At 32.6% G+C, this 12,745-nt stretch overlaps 2 protein-coding genes across 2 annotated transcripts; one reads left to right on the top strand and one right to left on the bottom strand.

The window, feature by feature from the left end:
• The first annotated feature begins 593 nt into the window (after window positions 1-593).
• LOC129314804 (putative pectinesterase/pectinesterase inhibitor 24) lies at window positions 594-4,759 on the top strand. Its single transcript, XM_054958235.1, has 4 exons — window positions 594-1,258; window positions 2,406-2,918; window positions 3,548-3,804; window positions 3,995-4,759. The coding sequence occupies exons 1-4, from the start codon at window positions 697-699 to the stop codon at window positions 4,412-4,414; spliced, it is 1,752 nt and encodes a 583-aa protein (XP_054814210.1). The 5' UTR covers window positions 594-696; the 3' UTR covers window positions 4,415-4,759.
• Window positions 4,760-5,388: 629 nt separating this feature from the next.
• On the bottom strand, window positions 5,389-11,697 carry LOC129315219 (probable pectinesterase/pectinesterase inhibitor 47). Its single transcript, XM_054958786.1, has 3 exons — window positions 10,942-11,697; window positions 6,840-7,200; window positions 5,389-6,265 (listed from the first exon to the last, which is right to left on the bottom strand). The coding sequence occupies exons 1-3, from the start codon at window positions 11,614-11,616 to the stop codon at window positions 5,562-5,564; spliced, it is 1,740 nt and encodes a 579-aa protein (XP_054814761.1). The 5' UTR covers window positions 11,617-11,697; the 3' UTR covers window positions 5,389-5,561.
• Window positions 11,698-12,745: the final 1,048 nt, after the last annotated feature.

Genomic DNA, 12,745 nt, shown 5'->3' with positions numbered 1-12,745 from the left:
TGCTTTGGACTAAATTAACTAACTTCTTAATCTTCATAACGTGATCAAAAGGTTCCTATAAAAAGTAAAGGAGGGAGTAAAAAAAATTGAAATATAGGGACTTAATTTAAAAACAAGTGAAAGTTTAGGGACCAAGGCTTTAATTTCGATCATCATCATCATAATATGATATAGTCCAGAAAATTAAAATGGCTGTCGAAAATTTTTCATGTTTTATAGCAAATTTATCTTATTTGATCCATATTATTTGAGGTTTAACTTTTAACAACATAATATAATTCTGTTTTTTGGTAATAATAACATAATATAATTCTTATTGATCGGGAAAATATTTTTTTTTATAACCTAGAATGGGGAAATTTAATCCCAAAATAAAATAAAAATTAGTGCAAAGCATAAATAAAGTTTACAAAAATAAGTATGAACCTCTTGACACGTTTTTTTTGCCATAGCTAGATTTCTCAGTCTGATGTAGACATAATTAGCTTGTCAACCAGTATTACATAATTACATATAAAAATGATAAATGCATAACATGGGACGCACTTCATTAATGTATAGCATGCAATGTAAAGACTTCGTGCCTCGCACGTAAAACCTCGTCACCACTCTTCCTCATATATATATAAACTCGTTGCTGAAACTCACAACAGCAACAAATACATAATCAACTCATCAACCAGCTTGATCTCCACCATGTCTCCCTACGGCAAACTCGTTGAATCCGAGCAGGAAAAGCTCGAAGCTCGCCGGAAAACCAGGAGGCGAGTCGCTATCATGAGCTTGTCAGCCGTGGTCCTGGTCGGCGTCGTTGTGGCTGCAGTGTTAGGAACAACTCTTGCTCACAACAATGACGACCACGACGACAACAATAGAAGCAGCAATAATAATGTCGGTCTTTCAGCTTCGGTGAAAGCTGTGTGTGACGTGACATTGTACAAGGATGCTTGTTATGACAGCCTCGGACGTGTGGTTCAATCAACATCAGGACAGGCGATTAAGCCTGAGGATTTGTTCAGAATGTCCCTAAAGGTTGCATTGGATGAAGTCGCTGGTGCTGCTGATAAGTATTTTTCTGGTGAAAAAGGAGCTTTTGAGGATTTGATGATGATTGGTGATAATAGGACCATGGAAGCTTTCAACAATTGCAAGCAGCTTTTGGATCTTGCTGTTGATCATCTCAATGATTCTTTGTCTTCTGGGCAGAGTTCTGTTCTTGAGCTTTTTGATGATCTTCAAACATGGTTGACTGCTTCAGGTACTTTCCTTTAATTTTATCAGTTTTTTGTGTTGTTAGTTTGTGGTTACTGTCTAATTTTATTTACAAGGTAGGATATTGAAAACTGGGACAATCATTGAACTAGTTAAAGCATTGTTTCAAGATTTAATGATTAAAATTATAATCAAATTGTGATCAACTCGATCATAAACAAATATTTTATTAAATCAGTCTAAATATTAGTTTAACGATTTACTGATTTAATTCGGAGGGTTGATCTGAATTGTCATTTTATGATAAAGAGAGAGAAGCACTTTTTTATTCCATTTATAAGATTCAAATACTCCCTCTAATCCATAATATAGGATATTTTCTATAAGTTCTGATTGATTTAAACCATATATTGATAGGCAGTTCATATATTTTTTTTCAATTATACCCTTCATTTATTATTTCTTTTAAAAAAATGATCCACTGGAATTTCAATTGTCATTATTAAAATACTTATATAAGATATTTAATGAGGATATAATTGAAAAGATATATAACTCTTTAAAACCTTAAGATTTTGACTAACTTCTTGAGAACCATAAAATAGTTATCAACATCCTATATTATTAACAATCACAAGGAAGAGTAAAACAAGGAGTATATAATAAGAAAAATTAGAGGGAGAATATATTATGAAAGTTGAGAACTGAGTTGCATTGTTCATAATCTATGAATTATTTGACTTCTTATAAATTATATATATATATATATATATTATTTTGACTCGGTTATACTCTCTTGGGTCCTCTTTATAGAGCAAAGAGAGAAGGGTTTTTTTAATCTTATCTATAAGTCACATCATGAATTTTTCATCACAAATTTCTCCTTTTATCCTCCATTAAATGTTAGAAAAAAAAATAATAATATACTGTTGAAGTATGTATACTTAATGGAGATGAAGTTAAAGAGTTTTAAAATTCTTTAATTCCAAAAAAAATATGTTAAAATTGATTTATAAATAGAATAAAAATATATTCTATATTTTACCAAATATATATATATATGCTATATGGTGTGCAACAAAATAAAAAAATATGAATGTTTAGAGATATCACAATGATTGTTACTTGACATGAACAATTAAGAACACTATCATCCTCACTATCATTTGTTTGCTTGTGTGATCTTACCACAGGAACATACCAACAAACATGCATAGATGGCTTAGAGGAAGCAAAAGAATCACTAAAGAGCAGAGTCAGAAGCTACCTAAAGAACTCTACAGAGCTTACCGGCAACAGTCTCGCCATTATCACTTGGCTTAACAAAGCTGCAAGCACGCTAAACTTGAGAAGAAGACGCTTATTAACCCTGCAAGATGATGACAATGAAGCACCAGCATGGCTTCATCAGAAAGACAGAAAGCTTCTTGCATCAGACAAGGACGTGAAGCAGAAAGCAGACATTGTTGTGGCCAAAGATGGCTCTGGAAAGTACAGAACAATCTCTGAAGCACTCAAGCATGTCCCTGAAAAGAGTAACAAGAGGACTGTGATCTATGTGAAGAAAGGAGTTTACTATGAGAATGTTAGAGTAGAGAAGAAAAAGTGGAACGTCATGATGATTGGTGATGGAATGTCCAGAACAATTGTGTCTGGTAGTCTCAACTTTGTCGATGGCACGCCGACTTTTTCATCTGCAACATTTGGTATTTACACATCTTAATTATCTTCATAATAATCTTTTTTTTTTTTATCAGACTGTCTTTGAATTCTCACTAAGTGCATGTTTGGAAACATGCTTTGAAAACCATGGTTTTGGTACTTAGTGAGAATTTAAAGACGCATTGATGAAAGAAATGGTCCATAGTTTTGGCTTTGATAAAGTGATGGGTATCTAAATGAGACAAAAAACTACCCATAGGACTTAACTCGGCCTCTTGCCAATTAGAATTATCGGCAACTTAGCTTTAATACCAATTGATGAATATCTAAATGGAATGAAAAACCCTATCCTAAAAACTAGATGTTGGGATGGAGAATCAGCCCATTTAAATACTTTATTGAGTATCCCATTGTGAGACTTGATATCCCGTACTATCAAGTCTCTATCAATGTTCTAATACCAATTAATGGTTATCTAAATGGGACAAAGAACTCTACCCAAGAGCTAGCTCTTGGGATGGGAGAACCAACTCACTCAAATACTATATTAAACATCCCACACTACTTAATATAGAACTTGATATCACACAATACCAAGTCTTCTTCACAAACATGTTTTTGAACATGTCCTAACCTAACCAGCCATTTGAACTTGTGACTCTCTGTGATTCAGCTGTTTTTGGGAGAAACTTCATGGCAAGGGACATGGGATTTCGCAACACGGCAGGGCCAGAAAAGCACCAAGCAGTGGCACTGATGACAAGTGCTGATCAGGCTGTGTACTACAGATGTCAAATTGATGCATTCCAGGACACTCTCTATGTTCATGCACAGCGCCAGTTCTACAGAGAATGCAACATTTATGGCACTGTTGATTTCATCTTTGGAAATTCTGCCGTTGTGATTCAAAACTGCAACATCCTCCCAAAGGTAAAAAGAAAATTCATAAAGAAAAAAGTAGTCATTCATAATTTCGAATTCAATCAAACCCTTAAACTCCGTCCACAACAAGCTGCACTATTCATGAGCCATGAATAGTAGGGCTCATTTCTCAGATTCCATGCAATACATGAGGAATTGTATTTAGTTAGCTTCTAAAATCACTTGATTCTGTTGATAGGTACCTATGTTGGGCCAGAAGAACACAATCACAGCACAAGGGAAGATTGACCCTAACATGAACACAGGGATTTCAATTCAGAATTGCAGAATTTCACCCTTTGGGAACTTGAGTTCTGTGCAAACATATCTTGGAAGGCCATGGAAGAACTATTCAACAACTGTGTTCATGAAGTCTTCAATGGGAGACTTAATTGACCGTAGTGGATGGTTGCCGTGGGTAGGAAACTCAGCACCAGACACCATTTTCTATGCTGAGTTTCGGAATTTTGGACCTGGTGCTTCAACTAAAGGTAGAGTCACATGGAAGGGTTTAAGAACAATTACTGCTAAAGAAGCAAATAGATTCACTGTCAAGACTTTTCTTCAAGGAGACCGATGGATTCCGGGGACAAGCACCCCCTACAAGTCTTATCTATGATAAGTTTATTTCATATTAATACAATGCAAACCTTCTTTTATGATAATTTTCTTGGTTTTTTTGGTTTTTTTTCGGTTTTTTCTTTGCCTTCATGGTTTTCCTTTGTATTGTTAACCTCACAGCACTGAATTGATTTATTTAATTCAATATTTGGATTAACATTCTCGAGAAATTATTAGATACATTACTTATGAGTGTTTCATAAAGCAAAATGAAGCCAAATTGAAGGACTTAATATTGAATCTTCATTTATAAACCCATGAATGTAATAAACAGAAGGTCTCTGGTTTCTACTAGTGTCCAATAAAAATGGCAATCAAGCTACATTGAGAATCAGATATGATCTTGTCTTTGAACTACAGTCTTCATTCAAAACTTTCTTTTTTGGGTTAGTTGGAAAGATGAACTTTAAATGAAACTCCTTTGCAATTTGGACTTTGGTGTGATACTACTAAGTAACAATTGCTGAGCACATTATATTTGCAGATATACTGTAAGTTAAATCAGAAAACTCATTTCCCTCATACCTTTTTGAAGAATTTCTTCCTTTAAAATGAATCATTAAATAGTTACACCCTGTTACTGCACTTCTAAATTAACAGTAATCCTCCAGAGTAGTATTTGCCTATATGCATGGCAGTGAATGTAAAATTTGGGTTGCTAAAGTTCCAAGCCTGTGTAACAAACAAAAGATTTTAAATAACTAAGCAAGCCATTGAATTCTACTGTTAGTATCATCATGCAGCTTGATCAGCTTTATCATGGGACACTGCATACTGGAAGCCAGAAATTTTATGTTAATTTCAGTCATGCATGTAGAGTGAACAATTAAAATTTTCATTTTTTTTCCCGAAAATTACAGGAGAATGTACGATTTGAAATTTTCAACTTTTTAGATGTACTGACACATGTCACATCATTTTGAACTACCAGGGCTTCATGTAGCATTAGGCTATATTTGCAGTATGCACACAATACTGAAAATTGGTAAATATATGGTAAACTTCATCTGCAAATACATTGTTTTTGAATTACATTACAATATTCATGTCTCCCATATCCTTTTTGAAAACAAGTAGTTACACTTACGCTAACTTTCTGAGTAACAATAAATCAAATTTATTACTTTCCAGCAAAATTTCACTTCCTAATGATCTAGTAATCCTCCTGAATAAGGTATATCTGTGTCAGGAAGCCAAGTATCTCCCAGAGTAAAATTCAGGACAGTAAAGTTCAAAGCCTGAGTAGCATTCAGAAGATTAAAACCAGGCCATTGAACCCTATTGCTAGTATTAGCCTTCGGTCCATAGTTATTGAACTCACCAAAAAACAACGTGTCCAACCCTACAGTCCCATTCCACTCTAACCAACCAGAAGGTTCAATCACATTCCCAATATAAGACTCCATATAGACAGTTCTAGAATATAACTTCCATGGCCTTCCCAAGTAGGTCAAGACAGTAGTAGAGTTCAAATCTGAAGACAAATCCTGTGCTGCTTCAATGCTACAATTCTGGATTGAGATTCCAGTGTTCTGAAAAGGGTCGGTTCTGCCTTGTGCTGTGATGGCATTCTTCTGGAATGGAAGTGGCTTTCTGGCATAGATCTTGCAGCCTTGGAACACAACAGCTGCATTGCCAAATATGAAGTCCACTGTGCCATAAATTTCACATTCTCTGTAGAATTGCCTCAGAGAGTGAGCATAGAGGGTGTCTTGGTATCCCTCAAAGCTGCATCGATAAAAGGTTGAGAGATCAGCGTTGTTCCTCACTGCTACTGCCTGGTGCTTCTCTGGACCAGCTGTGTTCCTGAATGTGATATCCACTGCTATAAATCTTTCTCCAGAAACAGCTGAAATATCCACAGTATATGGATTTAGATTCAGAAAAATGGAGCTTATGTTCATGAAAAATACAACCAAGTTTCAAGAAATTATGGATGGGCAGTGAATAACTATGCATTTGAAATACTTGGGCATACTTATTGCAGTTCAAGCTTCTATCAATGAATGGAAGTTCAAGAGTAGTGTTTAGTATACATTATAAGTTTGTAACAAAAATTAAACCATACATTATAACTACTCCTGAATTTTATTAAAATTTCACAAACGTCTCATCTATTTTTAAAACCAGTACAAACCTCCCTTAATTTTTTTTTTTAATTACACACCCCCCCCCAAAAAAAAAAAAAAAAAAAAAGGAAAAATCTATTATATGCATCTATAAGAACCTCCCTTAAAAATAAAGAAAAAATAATGCACATCAAGATGACATGGATGTAAATATTAAAGATATATAGGATATTCATATAACTTTCAGTAAAACTCAGGAAAGTTTCGTGATTTACTCTTAAAACAAACTCATATGCCAAGAATATGATTCTCGTGAGAAACTGATTATGCTACACACACACACACAACTCTTACCAAAGGTGGAAGAATTGAAGGTGGTCCAACTATCAATGACACTGTGATTGCCTGTGATAATAGTCTGGTTGATACCATCACCAATGAGCAAGATATTCTTCTTGTGTTTTGGAACAATTACATATTCTTCATAGTATCCTTGTCTGACATAGATAAGGAAGTAGCCATCTTCTGGTTTGAGGTCAGCAGGTGCAGCATCAATGGCTTGTCCAATGGAGGTGAAGTTATCAGTCCCATAATGGCTCACAGTTGCATACCCATTTAATAGAATCCCTTTGCTTTCACTTTCTCTCATAGGAATCCTTTCACTTCTGCTTGTGCAGTTTGATCTTGCCTTGCAACTGTATTTTTCATGCAGAACCTGCAGCAAATATTAGCCCTTCATTTTCTAATTCCATTTAATAGAATCTCAATTCAAGTCTTGTGTATAAAAAGATTGTCATAGAAATAGCTTTACACACATGTGGTCTGACCAGAACTAGACTCGATCTAGATTAATTAGAATCCATTATAGCTTTTGAAAACTGATTGGTTTAACATACGTTTCCTTTAAATAAAGTCTCGAATTCAAGTATTGTGTGTAGAGAAAATTGAGACGAAGGAAGCTTCGCACTTTATGTGATCTGACGTGACTAATGTGATTTTTGGAAACTGATTTTATTACCTAAAAAGGGAGAACACACAACTTCCATAATTACAACAGTGCTTCTGGCAAAAAAAAAAAAAGAAGAAGACAACAGTGCTTAAGATTGCTGTCTTATCCATGATTGGCTATTAAGAAAGTAATATGTTTTTAATTATTTGGTAGATTCAATTACAATTAGTCATTACAAGTTTTATTACACATACATGCAAAGGTGTGTGTGTGTGTGTATAAAATTGCCCCTTTAAAAGAAAAATATATATATGTCCATATAAACACACATGTATGTATGTGTGTACAAATTTTTTTGGCCATAATGTCTATAAAATTGTAAGAGATTTATTATAGATTCAAAATAAAACTCAAATAGAATTTATATATTTCTGTCTCTCTAAAACAACAATTTTTTGGGAATGGAAGAATTATATAATGTATAAAATTTATTCCAAGAGCAATATTATAAAAAAACAAAAACAATACTTAAATTATAATTTTTTTGAAAAATAGTGATTGAATAAAGTACGGCTTCACTAAGCTGGGGTATCATCAAGCTCGTGCAAGGCTAAAGCCAAAATCTGATTTGTTCAACTGTTTAGTGATGCTACTGATACAGAAAGTAAAAACAGTGCGTCAGCTTCCCAAAACAGTAAAAGCATGCAGCTGGTCATGTGAGATTGACACGTGTCCACGTGACTCGTGATATGACCAAGATGACAGACGTAGAAGTTACTACATAGTGCAGATTAATTATTAAATAAATGACAGCTGGTTTGCGAGCTTGACCCGCAACCATACTGCAATTGACATGCCCAATATTTTTTAGTAAAAAAATATTATATATAAAATAGAAGGTTAAAATTATTTTTATGAAAAATTAAAATCATTTCCTTAACATCACTATAAAATTTAGTTAATTCATAAAACTTCTAAACTTTGCAATAGTTACATATATCTCATTTATTTTTATATCTTTAAAATTAAACCCCTTAATATTTAATTTTATTTTTTAAAACTCTCTTAACGTTAATTACTATATTGTATTATTAATAAATTTTATCATGTCAAATTAAAAAAAGTCACATAAAAACTCTGTGTGACATCATAATAACTATATCAAAATTATTTATTTTTATAAGAATTAAAATGTCATTTATCTTGCCAAAAGGTTGTTTTTAGTTGATAAAAATAATAAAATTATAAATTTTCTCTTAAATTGTACTAACAATGTATAATGAAAATAATATCACTCATACAATTTTTCCTTCTTAATGTGTTAAAAAATTAATAAAAATATTTTTTATATCAAGTGTCATGTGTATTTTATTAATATGATATGACTAACTCTATTAATAACATAATAAATTAATTAATAGTAGGAGACTTTAAAAAACAAAATTACTGCCTCCGTCTCAAATTAAAAGTCATTTAGACAAAATCTCACATATCAATAAATCTCATTAAATATACTTTACAACTTTACTCTTTCAATATAAAAATATAAAATTTTAAAAATATTTTTTATTTAATTCTTATTGATAAAAAAATATTAAAGAAAAAAATGTATGAGAAGAATAATATTAAAAAAGTATTACTAATAAAACTTTATTTTTATAAAAAAAATTATTTTGAGATGCTAAATCTTTTTTAAAAGTGTTTTAAAATTAGAGACAGATGAACTATAATTTAAGAGAGTTAATTTTAATTAATTTTAAATGTTTAAAGGTGATGAGATTATATTCAAGCTTCAAAGTTAAGGAAGTCTTCTGCATTTTAGTATAAAATTTATAATAACCTACCATCTAATTTGTGTAGAAGATCATTACTGTTTTAAAATTATTTATGAAATTGAAGGTTTAGAATGATTTTAAATTTTTTTATAATATGTAATTTAAATTTATAGTTCTCATTTCTCAACTACTACAAATAATTGTCACTTACAGTAGTTCATTGATTTACATAGGCATTTATTGATCTAGGAGGTCTTCCGCTGAATCTAGTCAGATCAGCATTATCATTAACTTAGGAAGAGTACAATTTAAAGTTACACCTAATCTATTCAATTTGAAACCAACAAGTGCTGGCCAGCTTTTATTTTCGAGGAAAATAATTAATTATTAAAAAATTAATTTACTAAATATAATCTCAAATCAAAGTACGTCGGTGATCAAAAGTGAAGTGGGTAATGCCTGAGCCACAGAATGTTTCCTTTTGGCTTTTTGCCCTCGTGCTTTGACTTTGAGATCACTTTAGATAGAGAACATACAGATACGACAAATTTAATACTCTTTTCATTTTTATTTCACGTTTCTTAAAAAAATTATTTTTTTCTTAATCTCATGAAAAAATAGTTTTTTTAATGATATAATTATATTAAATATTTTATATTAATAAAAAATAAAATTAAAAAAATTAATCATTATAAAATATCTTATATTTTAAATAAAAATTAAGTACTTCCAAATATGCTAATAATATAAATATTAATATTAATATGTCATATATATATATATATATTTTTTTTTTTTCTGATAGCCCAACGACACCGTATTTAAATTTGTCTAGTGAGAAGTCCAATGATGGCCTTTGTACAATTCACTCTTCAAGCGGGACACCAGATATTACAAAAGTAACTTTCCACGAGACTCCAGAACACGAACCCTCTCTGATGATGATGATGATCATGATGATGACAATTTTCACCCAAAAAACAAATGATGATATAACAATACTACTTATTGTTATAATTTTCACAATAACAATAACCCATAAAATAATTTGGATCCGCCTCCAATAAAAATTAGAGAAAGATCGATACATAAGTAAATCCCATTGTTATAAGTGAACTTTATTATGTATTGTTTTTAGTATTGTCTGCAGGTTGTACGTATCAATTTTAAAGAGTAGCATGACTTCGATACTCACACTTGGAATTTAAATCTTTTTTCAGTTGAGATTCATAAATTTATACAAAGTTTTTCTTTTTCTTATATTTTCTATGATTTTATTATATTTTATAAAACACACATTTTTTATATTTTTTTTAAAAAGCAAACTAAATGAAATTCATTGATTTTCAATTTCGGAGGATTAAATCCTGAGCTATGTTACATTAAGATTCCATTCTCAACTTCGAATTACTAATAAATACTTACAAATACACACAAAACAATCTAAATAAAAAAAAAGTCATGAAATCAGTTGATCTTTTTTATATAAGAAATTTATATAAATTGAGTCTTGAGTTCATTAAAATCAGGATATATCTCCAAATTTAAATAATATTTACAGAAAAATTTTCATATTATCTATCAATAAAATTACTCTAACATCTCATATCATAGGTAATTTTCTCCAAATAATATAATATGCTGGATATTAAAACAACAACATCAACAACAACAACAACGAGCTGGATAAAGCCGGGGGCCGGGGGGGAGAGAGAGAGGGCAAATTACGTACCTTGATGAGCTTCTCGAGAGGCTCCCTGACTTTGTAAGACTGAGAAGGAAGTCCATGCTTGCGAGTCTGGAACTTGTTCTTCACATTCTCATTCAAAGCCTCACTCACTAACCCAAGCGACACACTATACACCTCCGTCACATTCCTCATCGCCACCGCCAGAACCTCCCCGATTTTACTTTTCGCCGCCACCAGCCCGTCGTAGCAAGTGTAATGGTTCGTCGCCACCGCGCTCAGGTAGCTCTCCACCTTATCCGTCAGCTCGGCGGAGACCGCCGAGTTCGCGTGGAGGTCGGCCGCGACGGCCTCCAGGTAGTCGAGGTTGAGGAGGATGAGGTCCCGGCAGTCGTCGAGGGCGCGAACTTCGACAGAGTCGGAGCGGCGGCGGCGGCTGCTGACAAGGAAGTCGTCGAAGACCTTGAGGAGCTTCTTGGCTTGCTTGAGGCTCTGTTTGATGGAGAATTTGCCGGCGTTGTAGGGATCGGAGGGAGAGGAGGAGATGATGGAGAGCATGGAACGACAGAGTTTGGGGTACAGTGTGAACTTGCAGAGAGCAGAAGGAGAAGGAGAAGAAGAAGGAGATGGAGGTGGAGGAGGAGGTTGAGCGAGGAGGAATAACGGAAGGAAGAGGAAGAAGAGAAGAGTACTGAGACGGGACATTGGGGCTGGGGACATTGTTTTGTGTTGTTGTGTCGGGTAGTGAGAATAATGGGTTTCGAGGACTAAGAATATATGGTGAGGGATAGATAGATGGGGGAAATAACTTCCTCCGTTCAAAGATATCCTATCCCGTTCAAAATACAAAGCATTGTTTTCAATTAATTTTAATTTAAAATATAAATAATTTAATACTTGTAGGAATTTTTTCCATTCTACTCATTGTATTTATCAACATAAATTTTTGTGTCTGTAAATTTATGAAATTTTTTTTGCTCATCATAAATTAGAATTGAGAATAAAAAGAAAATAATATATATTTTTATAAAAATAAAAATTTTATTGGTATGTTAATTATTGTTATAAAAATGCTTATATTTTGAACCCGAAAGAATATAAGTTATTTTTAATTGAATTATATCCTAAGAAATTAGTTAATTATTTTTTAAAATAATATTATCTTTTCATATTTATTTTTATTTAATAAAGTATGCTATTACCTAAAGCTGAAGAACTGATTGAGTGATTTATTTATTCGAAGCATTTTTAAAACAAAATCTTGTTAATTATATGATAAAAAAATTAAAAATATTTTATATATTTTAACATCAAATTAAAAAATATTTTATATTTTTCACTTGAGGGAGTCATTAAAAGGCAAATTCGACTTTGGAATGGCTCACCCAAGGTTCTTCCACGATGCCATAAAAGAAAGTCTTCTAAGAAATTCAATGCAATATTTTGTTATGAAAATTAAAAGCATACAGCTTTGAATATGGTTGGATCTAATTATATACGTAAACAAACTTTGAATTAATATTTTCTTGGATTGGATTTATTTTCAAAAAAAAATATTAAGAAGAGGTAATTAATGAAAGGGAGATGGTTGGAACTAGAAGAGAGAGTAATGAATACGCGTGAAGACATTATCGAGAGAGGGAGGGGAGTACGTAGGCAAGTTGGTATTGTGGGTGTGGGTGTCGGACGGTTTCAGCAAACAGAGAGAGACAGAGGCGGTGGGACCCACAAGCCACATGTTGACTACATTAGGGGGACTGTGTGACTGGACGCGGCTTGCATCGTCGATCGTCCGAGCAATATACTCCGATTGATAAATCTGGCTGGTTTATATTTATTTAATAAAAAT

Source organism: Prosopis cineraria, unplaced genomic scaffold, assembly GCF_029017545.1.
Source record: "Prosopis cineraria cultivar Desert tree isolate PC_DT_omini unplaced genomic scaffold, ASM2901754v1 PC7, whole genome shotgun sequence".
Taxonomy (NCBI): domain Eukaryota; kingdom Viridiplantae; phylum Streptophyta; class Magnoliopsida; order Fabales; family Fabaceae; genus Prosopis; species Prosopis cineraria.
Note: the sequence above shows the minus strand (reverse complement) of the source record. Positions and strands in the feature narration are given on the sequence as shown.